The sequence below is a fragment of the Cynocephalus volans genome, chromosome 3 (assembly GCF_027409185.1).
Source record: "Cynocephalus volans isolate mCynVol1 chromosome 3, mCynVol1.pri, whole genome shotgun sequence".
In the NCBI taxonomy this organism is placed as follows: Eukaryota; Metazoa; Chordata; class Mammalia; order Dermoptera; family Cynocephalidae; genus Cynocephalus; species Cynocephalus volans.
Genome location: NC_084462.1, coordinates 142009878 through 142034283, shown reverse-complemented (window position 1 = coordinate 142034283; position 24406 = coordinate 142009878). Strand labels below are relative to the sequence as shown.

Sequence of the window (24406 nt, the reverse complement as noted above, 5' to 3'; positions counted from 1 at the left end):
TTTTTAGGCAGGATTTTTGTATTTATTAAATATTGAAAACAGCTTACATGTCCTTCAATGGCAGAGTGTGCAAATAAAGTATAGGACATTCATCTAATCTGTGAAGATGTTGAGAAGAAGACTGACTTAGAAAAATGACAAATACTTTAAAGTAGAATAGAAAATTGTGGAATCATAAATACATTAAGATCCTATTTTAAAACTGTGTATACTTGTATAGTTTGAATAAACATAAAGAGGGCAGTTTAAAACAACATACATCAAACTGTTAAGTAATTTCCTCTGAAAGGCAGGTTAGAAGAAAGGAATAAGGCAGAGGACTGACTTTATTTTATTTTATTTTAGTTTTTAAAATTTATGTATTTACTAATATATATTTTTTACATTCTAAGATGTTGTGGAGCAGTTGGAGGGGGAAGGGGCCAGAGGAAAGGGGAAGGAAATAGGTTGAGAGAAGGAGGAAGGAGGCGGGGCATGGTTGAGGCCTGTGGGACCCCCCTCATTCCTGCATGGGAGACCAGGGGGCTTCTAGTGGTGGCTTGGTCATTGCTGAGCTGGGTGCAGATGTCAGAGGGGTGTGGCTGAAGCTCTCAGCCCCACACCGGCCCAGCTTGGGAGCCCAGGGCACTTCCTGTGGTGGCCTTTGAAATTTTTAATCTGTATTTCTCTCTGCATTTATTTTTAAATCAACAGTAACAATAAATCCATGTCAATTTCTAATATATTACAGAAAAGGAAGTTTATAATTAATTTTCTCTGTTTCATGGAAAAGTCATTATCACTGAAATTTTTATTGAATGGATAAACAGCTTCTGAATTCTATGGAAGCTATTGGACATGAGGAATGGGCCAGTTGAAGGGGTCCAATGACAAGAATGTGTCTGAATATTATCACAACACTGACCCCCTATGATGCTTATTTTTGTCATTCTACATCATTTTAATTTTTCTGATTTAAAAAGCAATGCCTGTACTTGATTTTAAAATTCAAATCTAGAAATGTGTAGCTTAGAGAGTAAAAGTTACCCTAATCTCTCCATCTCTCCACAGAGATAATCACTGTTAACAGTTGGCTCTACAAAGTTACTTCAAAAAGTTCATGGAAAAATAGAACTGAAAGATAATACAAATTTTTGCATGAACTTTCTGAAGTACCCCTGTACATGCTCTCAAATATATATGTATATTTGTGTGTGTTTGTGTATATAAAAACTGGATTGCACTCTTCTATAATTGGATTTTTCCACTTAAAATTATTTCTAGGAAAATGATAAAACAAATATGATAAAATGGTGACATTTGGAGAAGTCGATGAAGGGTATATGTGAATTCTTTGTACTATTTTTTACATTTAGTGATTGAGTTTGAAACTATTTCAAAATAAAGATTTAAAAAATCATATATATGGACCATCTTTCCTCATTCTATTCTCCAACTGCATATTTTCCTTTTACAGATTATGCTATACTTTATTTAACCAGCACTCTGTTGATGGACATTTGGGTTTTTTTTTTTTTTCTGTTCCCTATATTAAAAACAATTGTTGAAGTTAACATCCTTAAACATACCTCTGTTCACCTATGTGACTATTTCTTCATGATAAAGTCCTAAAAGTTGAATTACTAGATCAAAGGGTACCTAGTTTTCTTAAGTATTATACCATTATACCTTCCCACTAACACTCGGCATAGAGCCTTTTATAGTTCAGTTGGGCAAATAAACAGGATTACTACACCTGAAATAATTCATGAACCATGTGTGGCTGTGAAAAATAGAGTGTGAATTATAAGAAACTATCAGAGAGGGATGTAAGACAGTCAAATCAAGGAGTCCTTCTTTGTTATGTAAGGACTTAAAACTTGAACAAGACAAGCAAGTCAGACTTTTCTGTTTGCTCATCAAATGGGGGAATGATACCACACAGGGAGATATGTGACTTGAATATAGGACAGTGAAGAGGCCAGCTCTTAGAACTAAGAGAGATGGTGATGAAAATTTGAGCACATATCAACAGAAATTTGGAACATGACAGAAAATGTAGGTTCTTTGGATGGTTGTCCCTATATTGTTAATTCTCATTGTGTCAGTGTCAGAAAGGAAACTACAGACTTGTGCCTGTGAAAGAGCAGGATAATGGATTGGGTTAATCAGATTTTATTTTCCTCATGAACAATGCAAATTATTCAATTATTTTCAATCATAATCCATTGTAATGTCAGAGCCAAATTTGTGATCCAATATTGTTATCCATTAGGATTTTTTATTTTTGCTTTATTTTAAACTGGCTCAAGTCCTTTGTGGATTATGTCAAATATGTAAATAAACAAAATAAATAAGGTTGGGGCAGATCGTGATGAACCTTAGAGATCCAGGGGAGGATATTAGATTTATTTTTATAGGAAATTGAGAGCCCATTCTCTGATTCCAAATAGGGAAAGAAACATGAGCACAGTTGTGTTTCTAGTTTATTTAACAGTGCTTCATATTCTGTTTTATTTATGAATATTTCTAGCCTTCAGAAATTTATTTTACAGCATTTTATATCGTGAGTTTCATTTATGAATATTTCTATCTTTCAAAAAACATGAAGTAGCATTTTACTTACGTGGCTTTCAATTCATTTCTGTGTGTGAAGCACTCAACAGACAAGAAAAAGGGAGTAAAAATAAAGACTTCTGATACCTATGTTAGAATTTTTGCGTTTCTATCCATCCTAGCACAAGAAAATCTTCCAACCTTAATTACTATTTTTCCCCAGTTCTACAATCTATGCTGGCTTTCTGAATTATATATCGTACCAAATTAGTTAGTACTCAGTCTAGAATCCAGAGTTCCTCAACACTTTGTTGACCTTAATTCTTCCTGTGTCATATCCTCAGCATGCAGCAAGCCTGCCTTATGTCATAACAGGGTCCTGACTTTCCTCTGTGTCTTTGCAAATGATTACATCCTTTCCTTGGTAAGGTGGCACCTGCATTCTGATAATCCACATTGCTCTCTCTATTAACCATTAACCTCCAGTAACCTCTCCTCAGCTGCCTCCCCAGAATCTCTTCTCCTCTGTCCTTGGACACCCACCTCAATGCTTGCAGAAATCGATTTGCACTGACACAGAATTGTAATTGTCTTTCTATCAGTCTGCCACTAAACTCCTTAGTTGTTTCACAGGTTTGTTCTGTCTCTCAATTAGACTGTAACCTTAATGAGCATAAGAATAATATATAAAGAGTCTCTTGTATATTCTAACAGTTCCCACAAATGCAAAATCCAATATATTTTCTTTGTTTTTAGAGCAACGAAGGAAGTATATCAGAAACAAATAAGAATCCTGAGTGATAACCTGGAAAGAGAAAGTCAGAGATGGTAAAAAAAAAAAAAAAAGTTTGTGTTATCAGTAATAGATGTTATCTTCATGAACAGCGCAGAGTACTTGTTTCCTAGAGCCTGAGGGAATGATTTTCCTAAATTATATTGTGTGTGAGTTCTCTCGAATTTAGATGTGTTTATTAATTTGATTTTTTAGCATTGAACAGAACCAAAGTTTTCCTTTCAGTTGAGTGGAGTCGCCAAAAAGTAAAATTGCCAGGATCTGTGCAATGCCTGTTGCTCATCCAGGCTTCTGTGCGAGCCAGTCGGGGAGGTGGTACCTGTAGTGACAGAGGACAGTGGCTAAGACCACAGGCTCCATAGATGCACCACTTGAGTTGCTTTGCCAGTACTGGCTCTGACCGAGGCTAAGTTATTTAACAACTTCTCTTCACTCCCATCCCTATAAAGTGGGGAATGGTAGTAGCACCCACCTTATGAAGTTGTGAATGTAAGTGAGATGTAAATATTTAGATCAATGCACCTAGAAAGTGCGTGCTAATACTTGGTTGTATTGCTGTTCTTATTGTTAGTAATGTTATTTGTAAGACTCCAGTTGCACGATTTTACTATTTTTCAAATATGTAGCTTTTTTATATTGTGGTGCAGAGAAAAATTTGACATCACAGAAGCTTGAAATCTCTTATTAGCACTTTAGGTAATTCTACTATGTCTCTGCCTGGGCCTCTTCTTTTTTCTCCTGCCCCTGAGCCGTCCCCATTCTGCCCTTTACCTAGAAAGGAGGTGAGCTGCCCACTGAGGTTATTCCACTGTTCCATTGAATGTACAGGCACAATCTCTCATTCTCAAGCAACTTGCAGAGACAGCACTGAGGCAGTTCATGCTTTGTCTGAGGTTTTCAGTTAACGTGCATTGCCTGCTTCACTTAACAGCACAAACAATTTCATGCAGTCATAGCAGGACTTGTTTTGCTTTGAATTCCTTCATCTTTCTGGTAAACTGCTATGCCAATTCATGATAATTTTTTTGCTCTAATCTCTAGCATTATAACTCAGTGGAAAGCAGCTTGTTTGAGAAAAAAGCATGCACGTTGGTTAGCCAAGATAAAGGCTGAAATAAAAGAAGTTGTAGAAAAAATTGAGGGTGCAGAAATTAGACGAATTGAATTACTTGAAGAGGTAAGAAAATGCAAGGAACTTAGAATTAGTTCCCTCCATTGCGTATCAGTAATTCTCCTATAATATGTAATTAAATCTTATCTTATTAAAAGGTATTTTCCTTTCTGCTGACTCCGTGCTTAGAATGAATTATTTAACTTTCTTAAAATATATATTCCTTTGCTGTGTATTAACTAGAGAGATTTAGCAAATGTAGTAGGAATTCTCTCCAGAATATGCTTTCAAAGTATATAATAAGAAATTTATTTGAGGTTAGTTTTTATAGGAACTATCTCTAAAACCCTGAGCCCAAGCATCATTTATTTAGCTCCTGTATTTACCCTCTGCTCACCCACCATCCCCCACTCCTCCTGTTCCTCACACATTTATAGACATTGTTCCGTGAAGAGCTTAATTTCTGGAGGGGAAAAAAAAATTCCTCTCATTGGTTACTGAGAAATATATAAACTGAAATCAGAGTCAAGTCTCATGCAAAGAGACATTAATTTTCCTGGCTGTTTGAAAATGTAAGGCTGACCGCTATAGGAGAAATAACAAATCCTTATTTTTCTTCAATTAGACCAGTTTTAGAGAAAAGGAAATCAATGAATTTGTGGCACAGACTGAAAACCTTACAGTAGAATTAAAAGAAGAGGAGGAGGAATTTGTTATCAAAGAAAAATGGTTAATGAAGGAGTTAAGCAAGTATGAGGTAAATTTTATTTTACATCTGAGAATAATTTTGGGTGATTACATGAGGGGGAGAGAGAACAATATTTTATGCTATTCTAATCAGTTATTTGTAAAATAAATATTCTAGTATGAATGAGGTTACAATTTCATTCTGAATCGTTCATCTTTTTTTCCTGAAAAAGAAATAGAACAACAAGAAATATTTTTTCAGTAAAAAAAAAAACAACACATGCTTCAAATTATGCAGAACTGCTTGCAAAGCCTCAGAGACCGGCGGCGCTGTGCAGGAAGCCATTTGGAACTAGCACAGGAATAGCTGTGGAGAGTTAGGCAGGGCGACGGAGACAAGTAAAGTCAATCTCAGGAATCTTCCTTTAGAAACGGGTATTGTACTCACTGTGGAACTCCCAAAAGCCAACCTGGGATAGAATAGGGCATGGATGCTGAGGGAGGTGGAGAGAAAAGTCACTGACAGTACCCAGGGGCCCAGTGGGAGAAGGTCTGCAGAAAAACAATGAAAAATGTCCTTTCCAGGTGATGATATTACCTTGAAAGGTAAGGGCATGTTTTTTTGGAGGCAGCCACTGGTAGACCAGCTGGAGGTGGTAGAAGTCTTCCTGGGCTCGAAAAAGTTTGAAGAGGAAGAAGGAGTCTTGGCTACACCAAGAGGGCTTTATTTGAAGGCAACATTCCTTCCTATAGTAAGGAATTAGTGAACCCTTAAATTTCAAAGTTTGGAATCTAAGCCCAGTGCCCCCACCCCATCCCCTTCTGCCACATCCTGTGGAAACCCTCTGCAGATATGTGGCCCAAGAACGGCCAATTCTTTCCAATGTGAATAACAAAAAAGAAGTGGACACATCTTCCATACAAAAGTACTATGAGAAAAACAAGTGAATAGGGAGACAAAACTTTCCAACTAATGAAGAGCACTCAGAAAAACAGTGCTGTGCGATGGACATTTCTCTACAAATTTAGGAAGATCTTCAATATAGAAATAGAGGAACTCAGGAAAGAGATATCAGAAGGTGATGGCCAGAAAACAAGAAGAGTGAAATCAAAACTGGCAGAGCTTGGAGGACAAGCAAGGGAAAGAAAGACCAGCACAGATTCCTACAGAATTAGAAGCAGCGGGAGGGAGAAGAGTCAGGGTGGAAAGCGTTTCTCCGTGGGTTGTAGAATGTCTGTGTGCCTGGATCCTTCTAGACGCTGAAAAACAGACAAAAAGGTCTGCCATTATGGGCTTATGTTCTAGTGAAGAAGGAAGACTGAAAATAAAGTAGAACATGTGGTATATTGGATGGCAATAAATGCTAGAGAGAAAATCAAGCAGGGAAGTGGGGCAGGATGGGTGTCTGTGATGTGGTCTGTGCGCCCTTGTAAATAGGGTAGTCAGAGAAAGGTCCATCCTGAAGGCTGTGAGCAGGTGTGCAGGTATCTGCAAGAAGCAGTGGCTCCAGGCAGAGGGCGTGCTGAGCACAGAGGTCCTGAGGCAGCCCCGTCCCAGGTGGTGTTGCTGGATGAGAGATAAGTGAGTATAGAGGTGGTAGGGAGTCATCACCAGGAAGTGGATGCTGAGATGAAATTGGGAGTGCAAAGGTTTATTAGGGAGTGATAGCTGTGAAAGGAGGGGCAGGGGAAGCCTTCAGGCCATTGCATAACCTGACAAACTCTCTCTGGGGAGCTCCAGGGAAAGGATTGCCCATGAGAAGAGCCCTGACTTGGGCAGAAATGGCTGCACCCTTGTACCACCTCCATGCTCAGCCACTGAGTGGGGGCCGCCCCCAGGAGAGCATGGCATTGGCTAGATAGCTGAGGTGAGGCCTGAAGAAGCCAGCCACTGGAGGTGTCAGCTAACCACCCTCCTCACGACAGGGCGGTGAGTCCTTACTGGAGGAGAAGTCCAAGTGGAGTGTCTCTGCCATACCCATACAGGTCATTGTAAGTACTTTGTCCTTTGCTCTGCCGAGGCTGGGAGGCCATTGGTGAGTTCTGAGTGGGAGGCTGAAATAATCTGGCTTTGTTGGTAGAATTTAGGAAAGCACGGGTGGATGCAGGAAGACCAATCAGGAAACTATAGCAATAACCCAAGCCAAGAATGAAGGCAGCTTGAACCAGATGGTAACTGAAGAGCTGGTAAGAAGTGCACAGCCTCCCAGGCACTGTTTGACAATACTGCCGACAGAGCTGACCATCAAATGACTGGTAAAACAGTGGGGGCAATCCCCTTCAACTCACAAATAAGGTAAGGAATAAGGATCCTACTAAATATTGTACTCAGGCTTATACAATGCAATTAGGCAAGATAAGTAAAACAGAAGCATAAGATTTTTGCAGTTGAGAAGATTGGCAGATTGCAAAAACTCAAGAAAATCAACTGCAAAACCACTGCAGACAGATCTCCAGCCTGCATTGTTTGTCAGGCTGGGTACTCGCTGACGGCTGTATCCATCCACGCCTAAGTCACACAGAGGCACGGTCTGAGGGCGATCTGAGCACCATTATCATAGAGCAATAATCCCATTTCCCCATAATAATCATCAACAATAACCATCGGCACATCATAATCCCATTTCTGCTTTTGATTCAGTGGCACAAGGAGCCCCAAATGGAAAGGAAGCGATTTCAGATTTTGGCTTACAGAGCCCCTGTTGTACACTTGGTGGAATCATTCGTCTCTCCAGTAGTAAGATCTGTAAACCAAAAGCCTGCAAAGTCCCACAAAGTCGCAGGGAGGGAAAGCAATATCATTACATTGAACAGTGGGAAGTCCTGCTACCACTTGCATCTCTGACCCATAAATTCTAAGGAAAACAGCCCTGAGTATTAATTAATCACTGGTTCAGAATATAAACTTCCCAATGTTGGGAGGTGTAGTCTCCTGGGCAGTGCTGAGACTGACTTTTCCATAGACTTGGCTCTGATAACCAGGGGCTTCCCCTGTAATTCTCCTATCAGAGCTTGCCACAAGTTTTATATGTCATTCTGATCTAGCAAGGACATGCTGAACACCACTGGGTCTGCTGGGTTCTACAGCCCCGTGACTGGCAGGATTCCATCAGAGAAGCAGAGCCACCAGAAAAGGGGGTTATTATAGGATTGGACCTTCTGCAGTTGTAGGAGCGGGTTGCACAGTCTAGTGAGGCTGGGAGTGGAAGTCAGCGGGGTAGGCACCTGGGAAGGAAAGATGGACAGGAAATGGATGAAAGCAAGGATTAGCACAATGAGCTGGAACCCACAAGCATGGACTAGAACATGCATAGGTCTCTCTCCCTTCCAAGGCTCCAACTTCAGGAAGGTGGGGGACCTGTAGCAGAAGCTGATGCCCATCCTCACTGAGCTAAACATGCACATCGCTCATGTGGCTCAGGAATCAGAGATACTGAGGAAGGGTCTGGAAGGATCTGAAGACTAGAAGGATCTGAAGACTGGCTGCCTCACTCCAACAACCTAAGCCCACAGACAAGCAACAACTTGCCTGAGTTGCACTGCAACTGTTACTCCACACTCTCATTCAAAGCCTAAAACAAGAGCATGGTTTCTTGCTGGGGCAGCGCTGGCAGCCTAAAAGTCACGTGCAGGCAATGGGAATGAATTAATGCACTCGCATACGTACTTGTATCTCCAGGCTGTCCTTTTTAGAGAATGTAGAATATGGATAAAGAATTGAGTTTTTTAATCTGCTCTATTGCTACAGTCTGGAGAAATTTACTCCTGCTTCTGCATTATGATATTTTAAAATTATGTTGTTTTTGTCTTTCTGTATTCATTCATAAGGATTCTAATGGCAATTTGGGAGGGGACATATCAGGCTAGAATATCAGTGTATTGATTAAGATGGGAGCTGCTTTATCAAAGAGATGCCAAGATACAGTGGATATAAGCAAGATGTGTAGTAAAGGGTTAACGACACTCTCTCCTCCTTTATTGGGAAATTGACCTCAGGAGCTTTCTGGCTATTCCTGAAAAGTGGAATATGAGCTGTAATATCAAGCAACATTGCTTGTATGAGAACGACCCCTGATTGGTGTACTGTGTCTTGGCTGGGAAAACAACCAGTGGGAAACCATGGCATTGACATTCCCTGGGTTTGGTGACTTTTAAGCATGTATGTCCCTTTCAGGGACCTGGAAGGTATGCCCAAGAGATAGTGTTTCCTATATGAACATGGGGCTTCTGAGCCAGGGAGGCTACCGGGCCCACCCAATTGGGTCTCTTTCTCTTGCAGCTGAGTAATCGCTTTGGTAGGTTCAAAGGAAACTAGCCTCTGGTCAGCTGTGTTTTGAGGACACCTCCCACTGGGGAAGCAGGCCTGGCATTTACCCACTAGAACACAGCATTTCCTTCAAATTATGTGCACATACAACTTGGATAAAAATGAAAATTAAGAATAAAAGTTTTGAGAGTTAACTGAATCAAGCATGGCCTAGTCAAATCTTACAAGTCTGAATGTCTAGATGAGAAGATGCCCTAAAATGGTCATTGCAGCAGGAGAGACGTTTACTTCTCTTTCCCTTGCAGACCGAAGGTAAAGGGTCCAGGGCTGGTAGGGTGGCCCTGCCTTCCTCAGCATGAAGGTAATGTCTGTGGGTCCAGGTGGTGGCTTCCATTTTCATCCTCTTCCAGTCAGGGCAAGGAGGAAAGGGGCCAGGAAAGGACATGCCATTCCTATTGCAGGGACAGAGCCAGAAGGAGCACACACGACTTCTCATAAACTCTTTGGTCACACCCACCTGCAAAGGAAGCCAAGAAACCACCCTCAGCTGAAACTCAGGAGTCCGGACACTAAAGGAGGAGAGAATGGGTATAAAGTGTTAGCTGGCTGTCTCTGCCTTGGTTGCCATTTTAATCTATCCTACTTTTCTAAAAGAGGTTCAACTATTATTCCATTTGAAACTAAATAAAACCTGAGTTTGCACAATTTGGCAGGCATCTTCATGTTTTGCTTTGGGCACTTTTTACCCATTTATTGTAATATTATATTCAATTATTTCTATCTCCTCCAAGTTTTTGCTTACTTCCACATTTCTCAGAGCTTGTGTACTCTGTTTTGCTGGGGGTTTTTTGTTTTTTGTTTTGTAAAATATGACCAAAGGAAATTTTCTCAGATTTGTTTTTGGGCTGGGTGTATAATAGCATTAATAGAAATATATCAGTAGTGAGATAGAACTGAAGGATCTCTGGAGACTCAATTTAATCTAAGCTCCTCACTTTATAGATTGCCAGAGAGTTTGTGAGTCAGCCATCAAATATTTACTAAACACTTAGTATGTGCCAGGTTCCTTTCTGTGCACCTCAGGATAGAAGATCAATACAGACAGAACTCTCCTCCTCGAAGAATTTATATTGTACTCTAAATTGTTGTGTAAATTCTCTAAAGTCACACTTCTCAATTAGCCTTATTTTCTTTCAAGGAAAAGTTTGTTAAGGAAAAACAAATTAACAAAGAAAAGGAAGAAGAACTAGACGAGTGTCTTCCACAACTTCAGGTGGCAGAAGAAGAGTACAGAGAAAAATGTAGAAAGTTACAAGAGCTCAGTAACATTGTTACAGGTACATATGAAGCGTTTAGTAATTAAGTCCCATCCCAGGTAAGGATTTCTCTGTCGTCTCCTAACGCAAGGCAAGTTGTTATCGATCACCAGTCAATGGTGAAATTCGTCCAGCTTTTCCATAAGCTTTAACCCTCTATTCTCTAGTTGTTGCCTCATCTACTAATCTCTTCTGCTCCACACCACAATCTTACTGTTGTTATTGTCAAAGTTTTACTTTTCTCTTTATAAAGACTGTTTAAAATTAAGCATTAGTAGTTCGCTATATTGTTTCTCTCCATACTTGGTAAAGGTAGCACTAACTCCTTTATCTGCTATCACGTGGAAATTTTTTTCTGTGTCTTACCATGAGTTTGCCAATTATATCTCATGTCCAGCTATGACTTTAACCATTCCTCAAGTAGATACTCCTCGGTATTTTTTGCTACCCTACTGCTGTGGCAGAGAGAGGTAAGAGCACAAATCTGGGGGCTTAGTAATGGATGGGAGATAGGTCTCAAGATATTCATAATTTGCATTCTATCATATAGCGTAGCCATGTACATTTAATGTAAAAATAATTATTCCCTCCACAAAAACCAGATGTGACCATCCACACTGCAGGGCATCAGATGTGGCTGAGGGCAGAAGACAGGTACTGACCGAGACCCCCTCCTGCTGCTCAGCTTAGTGAATGCTGCCAGCCAGTCGTGTTAGGACTTCTCTGTAATCCCTTACCCCACCCTGAAGGAGACTGTTGGATTCTTCCTGTAAGGAAATGAAGTAGTTCTTAGAAAAGCCCCACAACAGATGCTAAAAGTTGAGGGTCCCCCCCACAATGGCTGGCCCATTCCTGATCATTGTACAGTGAAGCCGAGCCAGAAGCTGAACCTTTTTAGTGTCTCATTCTTGAATGGGATTGGACAGAGATCACCAGACGTCTCCCGAAGCATCCAACGTGGAAGACAGAGACTGAAGCCGACAGAAAAGGAGAGCTTGGTGGAAAGAGAAGCAGCACCAAGTGCATAAGGATATTTTTAAAGAGGATATTCTTAGAGAAATAAAGATATTGAGTTTATGAAAAAAGAAGAGGATGCTTAAAAGAAAGCACAGAAAACAAGAAAGAGCTCTTAGAAATTACGCGTATAATAACTAAAGTTTTAAAATTAAATAAGATTATAAGAAAAGTTAAGAAAATCTCCCTAAAAATAGAATTAAAAAAGAAAGAGGTGAGGAAGAGGAGAAAAGGATAAGAAAATGAAAAGCCTATTCTGAGATGTCCAATATCTAATTAATACAGCAACCAGAAAAAGAGAACAGAAAAAATGGAAAGGATGAAATTATCAGAGAAATAATACAAAAATATTTATCAGAACTGGAGAATATGTTTCCAGTTTTAAAAATCCCATCAAATCCCCAGAGCAATACATAAAAGACAACATGCCGCATCACTGTGAAATTTCAGAAGAAAAAAAAGAAGATTCCGAAGACTTCTAGAGAGAAAAAGCAGATCTCCCACAAAAGGTTAGAAATCAGAGTGGTTTCAGACTTCTTAACAGCAATGTTATACTGGAAGTCAGAAGACAATGGTCTTCAAAATTCTCAGGGAAGATAATGCCCAACATTAGATGCCCAGCCAAACTATCAGTCGAGTATAAACATAGAATAGAGACGTATTTAGATATACAAGATCTGAAAACATTTTTCTCTCTTAGCCTTTCTCATGAAGCTAGTAAAGAATTTGCTTCAACAAACAGAGGGAATAAATCAAGAAAAAGAGGAGGATATGAGATTCAGAAAATGGGGGGTCCAACGTGGAAGTCCCAGGAGGTCAGCTGGAAAGGAGGCCTACGGAACACAAGACCCCAGAAGCCATATCTCAGGGTGGGGTTGCGAGGGAGGGGAGAAAAACGGAACGGAGACATTCACTAATGTGTTTGACTCCGCGGGAAATACTTTTCAGAGAGATTTTGCAATTCTGTTGCAGATTTTGGTACGAGTTGATAGGTACAAGGAACACCAAGCAAATAAAAAGAAAGTGAGGCAACTTTTAACGCCAGAAAAAAACAAAAAATTATACAAGAAAGGAAATATAATCGTAATATACCTTTTGGCTCCTCAGTGAATAATTACATTGTCATCATGATCTAAACAGTAAAAAATTATTTAAACAAAAACATAATTTTACAGGGAGGTTAAAGGAAGGAAGTGTAGAGGGGAGGAAGTGTAGGAAGGTGGTGTGGGGGTGTGGTGAGGGTGGGTGCAAGCGCTAAGTCCTTCTCTACTAGATTAAGGAATAAATAGAAAATGTCTTCAAATGGTAAATTGGGAAATAGCCATGTAAGCATATTTTTAAGAAAATTGAGCTGTATGGAAGAAGAAACAGCTAAAAGGAGTTAAAAATGGTTGATGCTGAGGAGTTAGAGGTGGACGCAGCATTGGACAGCACCTGCCAGCTGGTTTTTGTTATAAGCCTTGTAATAATATTCGAATTTTAAAACTAGGCACTTTTTACTTTGACTAATCAATGCTTTTTTAACTAAGGAATTTTGTGCATATTTTTTTCTCTTTATTTGTAGCACAAAGGCAAGAGGAGAATTTACTGAACAGTAACATTTTTCAGCTTGCAAGGGACTTTTCAAGATACTTTAACAACACGGTAAAGGGTCAATGCATTCATTCTTCTTTCTTTTATTAGGACATTGATATATACAGATAGTAATATTTACCAGGCACCATTGAAACTTTCCTTTATTAAAAATCCACCTTTATTAAACTTACCCCTTCAATGCCAATGTTTTAAAATTTTAGCAACATCATGTATATATACACATATATATACACACATACATACATGTACATATATGTATATATGTGTATATGTGTATGTGTGTATATACAGAGAGAGAGAGAAAGAGAGTCTCTGAAACCAACTGATGTTTAATGGTGGGAAAATCATTAGGGAGACTTCAGTTTCCTTATTTATAATGTGGAGACTGGATTATGCTTTTTAGAGATGAGTGGGCAGAGGTCACAGGGTGGGGGGTGTGGATGAAATAGGAGCAGGTAAAGAGGTGTTTACTACCTTTTTAAAATTTATAACCAATAATTATAAGCTAGTATGTGGACTTGGTTAATTACAAACAGAAACATTCTATTCTTTGAGATGCACTTATATTTTAAAAAGTAACTTTTAATATGTTATGGGTGTAGAGAAATATGGAGAAAATTACAAGTAAGTATATAAATACAGATATATTTATCTGCTAGTGATGATTATATAATGAATAAGGATCATGTGATTTAGAACAGTACAAGAATAATAACTAAGAACTGAATGAAGAATTCAGTAAACAGTAATGAATTCTGAAAAATCCATAAAGTAATATTCTTCTTCCTTCAAGAGATATTAAATCCTTCTTTAAAAGCCTCAATAAATTTCCTCCCCTTCCCAATTTTTGCCAAACAGTTATTTAGCTATCAAAATATATTCTGTTTTGGGCTGGCCAGTTAGCTCAGTTGGTTAGAGTCCAGCCTTGTAACACCAAAAAAAAGAAGGAAAAAAAAAAAAAGTTGTCCTGGCATCTTGCTCTTTGAACTCTAGGAGTTAATGTTTGATAATGTTTGTCGGCTTTATGTTTGAGCAGGACAAAGTGAAGCAAGAATTAAAACAATTACGACATCAAGAAAGCAAAAAAGTCAAAGATCATTTTGAAATTCTAAAGAACTTAGAAAATGAAATCTATGTACATGATCAAAAAGTAGACCTTTTGTTCCTGGAAAATGAAAAATTGAAAAAAGTAAGTTCAAGAGCATCTCACTTTGTAGAATGGCTTCGGTTGACTGCCTACACCTGTAGGAGAGAAAGAAGCGAATAGCTCTTGAGACATTTTAAATGGAGCATAAAGGACGAGGATACTTCAGTTTGTGGGAGGATTTATATTATCTTTTAGTTTATTTTTCCGTGAACTTTTTGAAGTTCCCTCGTATATACTGAAAAGTACCCAGATCATAAGTTTACAGCTCCATGAACACACCTATATAAATCAGCACTCAGATCAAGGAACAGAGCATCGACAGTATCCAGATATCTCCAGTGTCCCTTCCAGTCACTAACCTCCCTCCACAAGGGCAGCACTGCACTGACTTCTAACACCATAGGCTAGTTTTGTCTGGTTTTGAACATTCTGTGTACAAAATGATACACTATATACTCTTTTGCTCAACATTATGTTGTGAGGTTCATCCTTATCGTTGAGTGTAGTTATTCTCAGTCCTGTACAGTATTCCCTTGTGTGATATACTGCAAGTTATTTATGCACTCTGCTGTTCAATGATGTTTGGAGACTCTCATTTGGGGCTACTAAAAATAGTGTTGCTGTGAACATTCTAGTGCACGATTTTTGGTGAGCATACGTACACATTTCTGTTGGTTATATATCTGAAGTGGAATAGCAGGATTAGGTTGTCTGTTTTGTATTGATTGTAGCTCTTCTTATAGCAAAGAAATTGGTTTATCCAATGCCTACAATTAAAGTCTCAACTTAATCTCAAAAGTTTAAGTTTTACTTATTTATATCAAATATTTTAATATTTTTAAATGTTATGTTTAAAAATTAGATATTTATGTGCCATTGATTTTTAATGTCTAGCTGTTACATCCAAAAAAATATTTTTTAAAGGGCACATAGATTTCCATATTTCATATACTGTGACAAATCAATAAGAACAAAAGTTTATATAATATTCTTTAGTTTGGAGGACCTGGATTAGAGTCTATCACTGGTGACAATCTGTGCCTTTAGGCAGATCACTTAACTTGTGAGTTTCATTTTTGTCCTCTTAAAATAGGAATAATACCTATTTTACAGGGTTAATGTGACTTTTTGAAAACTGAAAGTGCAGAAGAAATGCAATTAAAAGAATGGGGTTTTTTTAGTAAACCATAATGACCTCACCATCAGGATCTGTATCAATGTGTCCCATGTGTTGTGCACAATGCCTTGCGTGTTAGAGGGATTCGGTTTCCTCTGATATTCACAACAACCTTATAAAGGCAATAATATGTCACATCTCTTTTATAGATGAGGAAACTGACGCTCTACTTTTTCCAGAATTTTTAATAGGTAAAAGAATAAAAAGTTATTCCTATAGCATTAAACTGTAAGGGGAAGTAGCCCCGCCACTGGTTAGTCCAATGTCATTAATAAAATCCTTCACTTCTGTGGGTAATTTTTTTTCACCTGTTAATTGGCAATAGTTGTCTCACCAATCTCATGTGGCTTTTTGATATCAAAATGGCATAATAGGTACTAACATACTTTGAAAATGTGCTCCAAAGAGCCTAGGTACATACCATCAATAACTCTCACCTGTGCAATGCATCTTCATTCTTCTAGCCCTTGAAACAAACTTGTAAAAAAATTTCATTCACCCACAGAAGTATTCCACTAGACTGTCTTCCTGTCAAGATGATATAGATTATTTATAAAATAATTGGAATTTCCATTGTTATGTTGGCAATGGGTGAGCAAAAGGATGCCTCCGTGGAAGACGATTCTAAAAGTTCTGTGTTTGGATTCAACATCCACCTGCTAGCCACAGGCTGACCCCATGCCGTTATCTTATTCATTCACTGCTCTCCATCTGGCTGATCACAGCCCTTCACTTAAAAAATCCACTGAGTCCCAAGCAATGGGCAAGGCATAGTGAAAACAGAGATAAGAAAGATACCACCCCAGCCCTTAGGCAGTTCACAGTGTAGCCAAGGAGATGCACGTATAAATGAATAATTATAATTCAGCTTTTTAAGTGCAACAGTCTGGACAGGGCACATCTAGTGCCCCAGAGCAAGAGCACCTTAGGAGTTCAGGGGAGAAGTCTTACCAGGTATCATTAGCACAGAGGCAGGGTTTACACCTGGGAGATGGATGAGTCTCTTCAGAGACAGTGTGTGTTGAATGAGAAGATCAGTGAGCTGCGAAGAGAGCCTGGAGAAAAACAGCTTTGAAGGACCGAGCTGAGGAAGAGAAGATCAACAGAGAGACTAAAATAGGACAGTCAGAGAGTTATAGGAGAAACAGAAGAGTCCAGCTGAACTAGGCAAGTCTAAAATCAATGATCCATGTTCAGAGAAGGCCTTGGACTTGGGTTAAGGTGGCTTTCACATTAGTTTACTACAAAACCAGCAAACAAACCATCCAAATACAGACATAAGATCAAAGATACATGAGTAGACTCTATAATATGTGCTTATAAACAGTCCTACATAACAGTATCACGTCTACCCCTTCTATGTCACCGAATGCTATTTCTAAGATTTTTATCATTAATTTATAATATAAGACATTCTCTTTGAAACTGAGCCAGTGCTAAGTTTATGTCCCAAGGCCCATACTTTCAGAGTTCCTGGAGACTAGAGTTTAGAGTTTCTGAGCATGAGGTGGTCAGAACAGAAAGCCATGACTTTAATACCCAGACTACTACCACCATCATCAACCAACCCAGTGAAACATCTGAATGAGCAATTTCATGGGGACTCAATAAGTCATCTCTCTGAGGCCTTATGCTGAACTTCAGTCTGTGAAATCTACTGTACACACATTTTTGTTGTGGACATGATCTATTCAGGCAGAAAACCTTTCAATTTTTGTGTGTGTGTGTGTGGCAAATTATATTCAGAATGCCATGTTTATTTGGGTGCTGAAATGCTTACTAGGAAGCAGGATCCTTTTTGTCCCTCCCCAGAATGAAAGCTTGACGAGGGCAATTTTTTTCACCACTGTTACCCCTGCACGTGGAGGAAGAATTACTACATGTTTGCTGAATGGCTACATGGGTAATTAATCCACAATAATTAAACTGCTAAAAGCAATCACATGCTTTTACTTTCCAGTATATTTTACGCATGACAAACAACACAGAGAAATACAGAAAAGAACAAGAAGTCCTCAGGCATAACTCAAGTGACCTGTCTTGGCAACTGATAGCTCAGCAGAGTAAGTAATGTGTGTCATGAGTGCTCTTTACATATAACCTTTTTCTTTTGTTTAAATCAAGTTTATTGACTTGCATACAATAAATTGCTCCCATTCTAAGTTCAATGAATTTTGGCACACGTACATTCCATTGTAATCACTACCATCACAAGCAAGATATAGAACGTTTTCATCACAGCAAAATTTCCCTTGTGTCCCTTTGCGGTTGATCTCCCACCCTACCTGCAATTCCTGGAAACTATTGATCTGCTTTCTGTCACCAATAATTAGATACAAATGAAATGATAGAGTATGCACCTGGCTTCCACTCAACCTCTCGCAGAGCTGCTTGGCCTGTTGTGGGTTTCAAAACCAAGTATCCCAAGAGAACAAAGTGGAAGTTCATGGCATTTTTATGACCCAGCCTCGGAAGTCAGAGTGTTACTTCCGCAATACTCTAGACATAGAGGCAGTCACCCAGGTAGAAGGGGAGGGGCTTAGACACCACTACTCAGTGGGAGGAGTGTCAGCATCATGTTGGGAAAAGCACATGTGGAATGGAATATATTGTGGAGGCATCTTTGGAAAATACAACCTGCCACACATCTGTCCAAATCTCTTGCTCATTACTTTGTGTTGTTTGTGTTCTTATTGAGTTAAAATCCTTATACATTCTGGAAATGAGTCCTTTTTCAGTCTGAAGTTTGGCTTTTCATTTTCTTAATGGTGTCTCAAAAAGAGTGAAAATTTTTCATTTGGATGAAGTCCACTTTGTCAATTTTGCCTTTTAAGGTTAGGACTTCTCATGTCCTGCCTAATGCATTTTTGAGTGCCCCAAAGTCTTGATTTTCTCCTATAACTCTTTTAGTTTTAGCTGTTATGTCTAGATCTGATACATTTCAAGTGAACTTTTCCATATGGTGTGAGGTAAGGGCTGAATTGCATTGTTTTCTCTTACACATGTCCCTGTGTTCCAGCACCATTTTTGAGAAGACTATCCTTTTGCCATTGGACTACTCCGGTGACTTTTTAAAAAATCAGTTTTATGGGTCTGTTTCTTTATTCTAAATGCCTGACTTTATACCAGTACCACACTGCCCTGATTCCTATAGCTTCATATGAAGTCTGGAAATGAGGTAGTATAAGTTCTTCACCTTTGTGTTTCTATTTTAAAATTATTTTGCTATTCTAGTTCCTTTGACTTCTAAATAAATTTTAGAATCAGCTTATTAATACACACACACACACACACACACACACACACACATCTGCTGGGATCTTCATCGGGTTTGTATTGAATCTGTAAATCAGTTTTGGGAGAATTGATGTCTTAACAAATTAGTCTTCCAATCCAAGAACATTGTGTAATTTATTCAGGTCTTCTTTAATATCAGCAAGATCTTGCAGCTTATAGTGCAGTATCAGGTGTCTCCACAACTACCTTTACACTTAATGATTAGCTGGCTAGAAGGATTCACAGGACTCAGAACTTGTTATACTTGTGGTGATTGTTATTTCAGTGAAAGATACACAGCAAAATAGCAAACAGCAAAGTGTGGAGGACACCAGATGTCTTCTGTCTGTGGAGTTGAACAGATGTATTTAATTTTCCCAGCACAAAAGCGTGACCACACTTGCAAAGTGTTGCCAACCAGGGAGGTTCTGCTGGGCTTGGGGATCTATTGGGGGTCTGTCGTGTAGGCATGCGGTGTCTGGGAGGCTGGCCTCAGCGGCTTAGACATCTACTGAGCTATTTAGATGCTGCTTCTCCTTTACGCTGTTAGCGTGGTAAATTGCATTGATTGATTTTTGAAAGTTAAACCTCGCATTTCTGGAATAAAGCCTACTTGTTCAAAAGATTTTATTGTTTTTCCCTATTGCTGGATTCAGTCAGCTAATCTTTGTGCAGAGTTTTGTGCCTGTGTGCAAGACTACAGTGCTCGTGCTGTGTTCTAGATGGTGCCTCGCAGCAGAAAGCGGGTGATCAATGGCCTCACCTCCTTTATTGCTCTTCTTTCAGGTGTCACACTCCTATGCTGCTCATTCTCCAGTATCTAAAAACACTTGTTTCATATGTTTTGCCCCCTTTTTCTGCTCGTTTGCAGTGGTAGACAAGTCTGATCCCATTATTCTGTCATTTTGAAAGTAGAAATTTTTAGATAAAAATAATTTTTGAAAAACAAAAACAGATAACATTACTTTTATAAAAATGTTCAAGTTGTTTCAGTAACCATTGAATATTTTAAATCTTTATTTTAGCACAATATATGAATTTGTGGGCTGAATTTCAGTCTAGAGTTAAGGTGAGTTTTTTCGTGTGTTGCCTCCTTAAGTATCATATTTCCAAAAACGTTCATCTAACCTAATAAGTATGTGTGTGTGTGTGCGTGTGCCCGTGCACAGTGTGGGAGTTCAGGACTTCAGGGAAGTGACAGAGCTGGTGTGACCATATCGTCCTAAAATGCATCCTTTGTGTCAACTGTCACTATGAAATCTTATCCTTTGGGAAACTATCTTCCTCCTCTACCACTCAGTTAAAGTGAGAAAGACCTTTGTTTTGCAAGTTCAAATTGAACACATTTTGTTGGAGGTCAAAGATGTCTGTTCTGATCTCCAGCTATGCTCATGCTTTGCCAGCCGTGTAATGTCTCTCCCCCTCCCCACTTTAGAGTCAACTAGGCTGGGGTTTAAATGTTGGCTTTGCCATTTTCTAAGTATTTAAAGTTTACATACAATCCTGTTTAACCCTTACAACAACAAATAAAGTGTTAATAATGCCTTTGTCAGACAAAGCTACTGAGGCTTGAAGAGTTTAAGTAACTAGCCCAGCACCAAACAGTCAATGAACTTACAAGAATTTAAAATTCATTTTCTACCTGGTTCCAAAGCTCTTTCTCTTAACTGAATCTCCTCTGCAGTTCTGCCCCACTCTGAGAGTGAACTGGCTTTTTATGCCACCACCACTACCATATTCAGATAAAAAGCTAGGGTCAGTGAGCATTCCATTAAAGCTTCTCATTTGCTAATCCATTTTTCTGAGAACTTTTACAGAACTTTGTGAATTGGTTGTGTACACACACACACACTTATTTTGCATGACTAACACCAATTTTGCATATATAATTTTTCTTTTGTCATTTTGGGGATAATCCACTCAAACAGAACATGTTTTTATTTATTTTGTTGTAATTTATATTCACACATCTAAAAATGCTATTTATTTAAGGACTTGGTGAAGAGTGGTGAAAAGACTTTGCAAGAAATAACAAATCTAATAGACAAGCTGCATGAAAGGGATGAAAAAATCATGCATATTGGTACTTGGCTCCATGGGAATCTTGGAGAGCTTCGTTCTCTTATGGAACAGGAATCACAAATGGACCTCTGTCTTGGTAAGCAATCACTTAGAGCTTTTGGTAACATAGCTTCCTGCTATTTTACTGTGGCTAGTGACATCAAAAGAAGAAAAAAAATTTGCCAACTAAATAACTTAGTTATCCCTGCTAACTCATCCCTGATGTCACAAACATTTAACTAAACATTGATGCTCACTTGTGGGTGGCATGCAGTAGTGCAGCAGTGATGGCCAATTGTCCCGTCCACCTAAGAGAATTTCCCACTTAGCTAAATCTTAATTTCTTTATGATTCTAAAAAAACTCTTATTTTAAACATTTTTCCAGAGAAGCCTTTTAAAACTCTTTCACATACTTCCTTGTCTTATAAACAGATGAAATTGAACGTAATTTTACCTTTTCCTCCTGAACTGAGTTTAGCATTAAAAACAGCAACTGTTGCCTTCTCTGAAAATCTAGTGATGCCTTCTGGGGCTTCTGAGATGGTAACATGGCAGGTCTAACATGCTTGCCTCAGGAGCAAGCGGCCTAATCTATCCAGAGGCATATCAACTTCGTCCTCAATCCCTACAACAACGTTATGATATACACGGCCACAAAACTCTGTCCAGATTAGGGCTGCAGTGAAAAACGGAGGTGAATCCTTGCACAGGTACAGGCCACAGGTGCCAGTGGTTGAACCACTTGGGAAAGTAGGATGGTGGGTAGAGTGAGCTAGGGAGAAGGAAGGGACAAAGGGTGTAGAGGAGAGACAGACTGATGAAAAAGATGGTATCTAGCAAGCATACAGATCTATTAGCGGTTATTAAGGTTTAATTTTAAAAAGCATAATCATTAGATAGCAATTTTAAAGGTAGATTGTAGAAAGTAAAATGGGATAAAATAAAAGTAAATGGGGGAAAGTGATAGGATTAAAAACATTCTAGTATTTGGTAAAACCTGTTCTGGGGGTATTGCTTAACAGAAGAAATAGTGTTTCAGCAGCCAATGAAGAATTTTGTGGGTAAGTCCTCTTATCAGCTGAGAAGCTGCTTCGATGGTCCTGTGTGAGCCTGGTGATACTACGCGTAAGTGCACGAGTGATCTCTGGTGGCCCTTGCTTCTCTTTGCATTTTCTTTGCCAGGCCTGGACATCCCCTTCAACTGTTGATGGAACAGAATTTTAAGCGCTAAATCATCTCTAAGTGTCAGTTGCATTGTTTTCACATGAGTGAATCTTCCATCTCCTAATACCGACACATTGGGGATTAGGTTTCAGCATACGAATTCTGGGGGGACACACTCATTCAGACCATAGCGGCCACCGTCACTTGCTTTTGGCAGAGACTCAAAGGCAGGAAGGGGAATGGCAAGGTTTTATAGTGGAAAAAAGGGAAAGCTTCAGGTGAGCTCTGACTGGAGGGTATCGGCATGGGGAAGCTGGTGGCAGACTAACTAGGAGCTGCACATCCTGCGTGATGGATTGGTAAGCATATCTGGCTTTCTCTGGTCAGTCCTGAGTTAGCAGCTGGCAGTCATTCACCAAGTCCTGACCATTCTGGACCCATTGCTGCAAAGGGTGTGGGTCAGAGTTCTATCGTCATGTATGGTCTGGCTATTGTCAGTTTGTATATTCAGTCTCTCAACAGAGAAAAAAAGTCTTTCAACTTTTCCTTTCATTTTCAATTTAAAATGTATTCATAATCGAGCAATGGTTGCTTTGAATAAAAACAAACCCAAATAAAAATAAGTAGGACAATCCAGTAAATGTGCTATTCATTTTTATTCCATCCAAATGGTATAGTTACTTAATTAAAATTTAAGTTCATTTGCTAGGCAGTCAGTATAAGTACATTATGATTCTTGATTGAGATAACTGCATTTTCATTTGAAATGTTGCCAGTGTGAAAAGTATAAACAATCACACACATACACACACACACACATACACCCCTGTGTATCTGTATATCCACCATCGAGTATTGTTGTATCTTAACATTTTGCCCTATTTACTCAGGATATTTTCCCCCCAAGAAATAGAATGTGACAGATGCGATCAAAGTCCCCCACATACTACTCTTCATTTCCATTTCCCTGTCTCCTTCCCTCCCTCATTCCCCAAAAGGTTAAATAGGGTCTTTGTGGAGGGTTCTCAATCTCTGCTCCCTGCTGGAAGCTTGAGGCCTTCCCTGTGGACACCCCCTCCTAGTTGTGGATACACACACCCTGCCTCCTTTCGCCACCCCACTGCAGACCAAGCAAGTGCCCATTCTCACAGCTCAGGATTTCACTCCCTCTCTGTTCGGGCCTTGTGGTTTCCCTTGCTTGCGTGCACGTTCAGCTCTGCATTGAAAAGGAAATTTGTTTTCTCTCCTTCTGCACTTTTAGGCATATTATAATACAAGGAGGATGTTCAGACTATCTAGTCTACTCATTTTTTCCAGAAACCAAAGTTAGTAAATCAATCTTCAGTTGAAAATAGTTACTATTAGCAATAATTGTGCTTTAAGCTGAGCCTCCTGTGTTATGTGCTATCACCACCATATGCCTCTGCCTAGGAACACTCTTCCCTCTGCTAGTCACAGGGTTGGCTTTTTATGGTTCTTCAGATAGAGACTGAAAATGTCACTTCTTCATAGACACCTTGCAAGAACCTCCAATCCAAATTGTGTCTTCCTCCATTATTCTTTATCATAGGACAGTATTTACTTCCTTATGAATACTTATGACAAGTGGTAATTATTTTGTTTACTTATTTTTTTTCCTGTAAGCTCCATGAAAGCGGGGACCATTTTGATTATGCATCATTTATTTCCAGTGCATAGCACAGGGCCTCACACATAATACCATACTCAATACTCAAAACAGACAGTGAACACTAGTAAAGAGAATGAATGAATATTTACTTTCCAGACCTTCCCATTTGTACAGTCCAGCAAGGTATCTTCTTCCCCTTTAAGTGACAGAGTGGCTGGATCTAGAATCTAGCCCCAGAGCTCGGTTCTGGCAGATAAACCAGAGTAGGGTTAATTTGTCTCCTGACCACATGAAGCACTCTCCTACTTCCCCAACTATGGCTGAAGGCTGCTACATCAAGAATTGGCTATAATGTTGACTCTGGATCATAGATTCTAGATTCTAGAGCAGCCAGTGATCTCCAAGTGGAGTGTGATGATTAATCCATACAGGGGAAGCAAATATTAAAAATTCTGTTTGTATTCAATTTTTTGTCATCCTTCTAAATTTCTACTTTGTCTATGTTTAATATTTTACATTTATATATATAATTTACAAATGTATAAATAAATTGGGGCACATGACATAGGTGGAGGATCAAAAGAGTGTGGAGACCACTGACCTAGATCTCTCATTATTAAAATTTACATTT

The 24406-nt window shown here is 39.1% G+C and overlaps 1 protein-coding gene across 1 annotated transcript in view; it reads left to right on the top strand.

The window, feature by feature from the left end:
- CCDC175 (coiled-coil domain containing 175) overlaps positions 1 to 24406 on the top strand; it is a 56581-nt gene that overhangs the window by 28729 nt on the left and 3446 nt on the right. Inside the window, exons 11-19 of the mRNA XM_063090138.1 lie at positions 3292 to 3363; positions 4370 to 4505; positions 5065 to 5196; positions 10592 to 10730; positions 13288 to 13367; positions 14356 to 14508; positions 17604 to 17706; positions 19945 to 19988; positions 20912 to 21077. Coding sequence (XP_062946208.1) covers positions 3292 to 3363; positions 4370 to 4505; positions 5065 to 5196; positions 10592 to 10730; positions 13288 to 13367; positions 14356 to 14508; positions 17604 to 17706; positions 19945 to 19988; positions 20912 to 21077 — 1025 coding nt within the window. The remainder of the gene's footprint in view (positions 1 to 3291; positions 3364 to 4369; positions 4506 to 5064; positions 5197 to 10591; positions 10731 to 13287; positions 13368 to 14355; positions 14509 to 17603; positions 17707 to 19944; positions 19989 to 20911; positions 21078 to 24406) is intronic.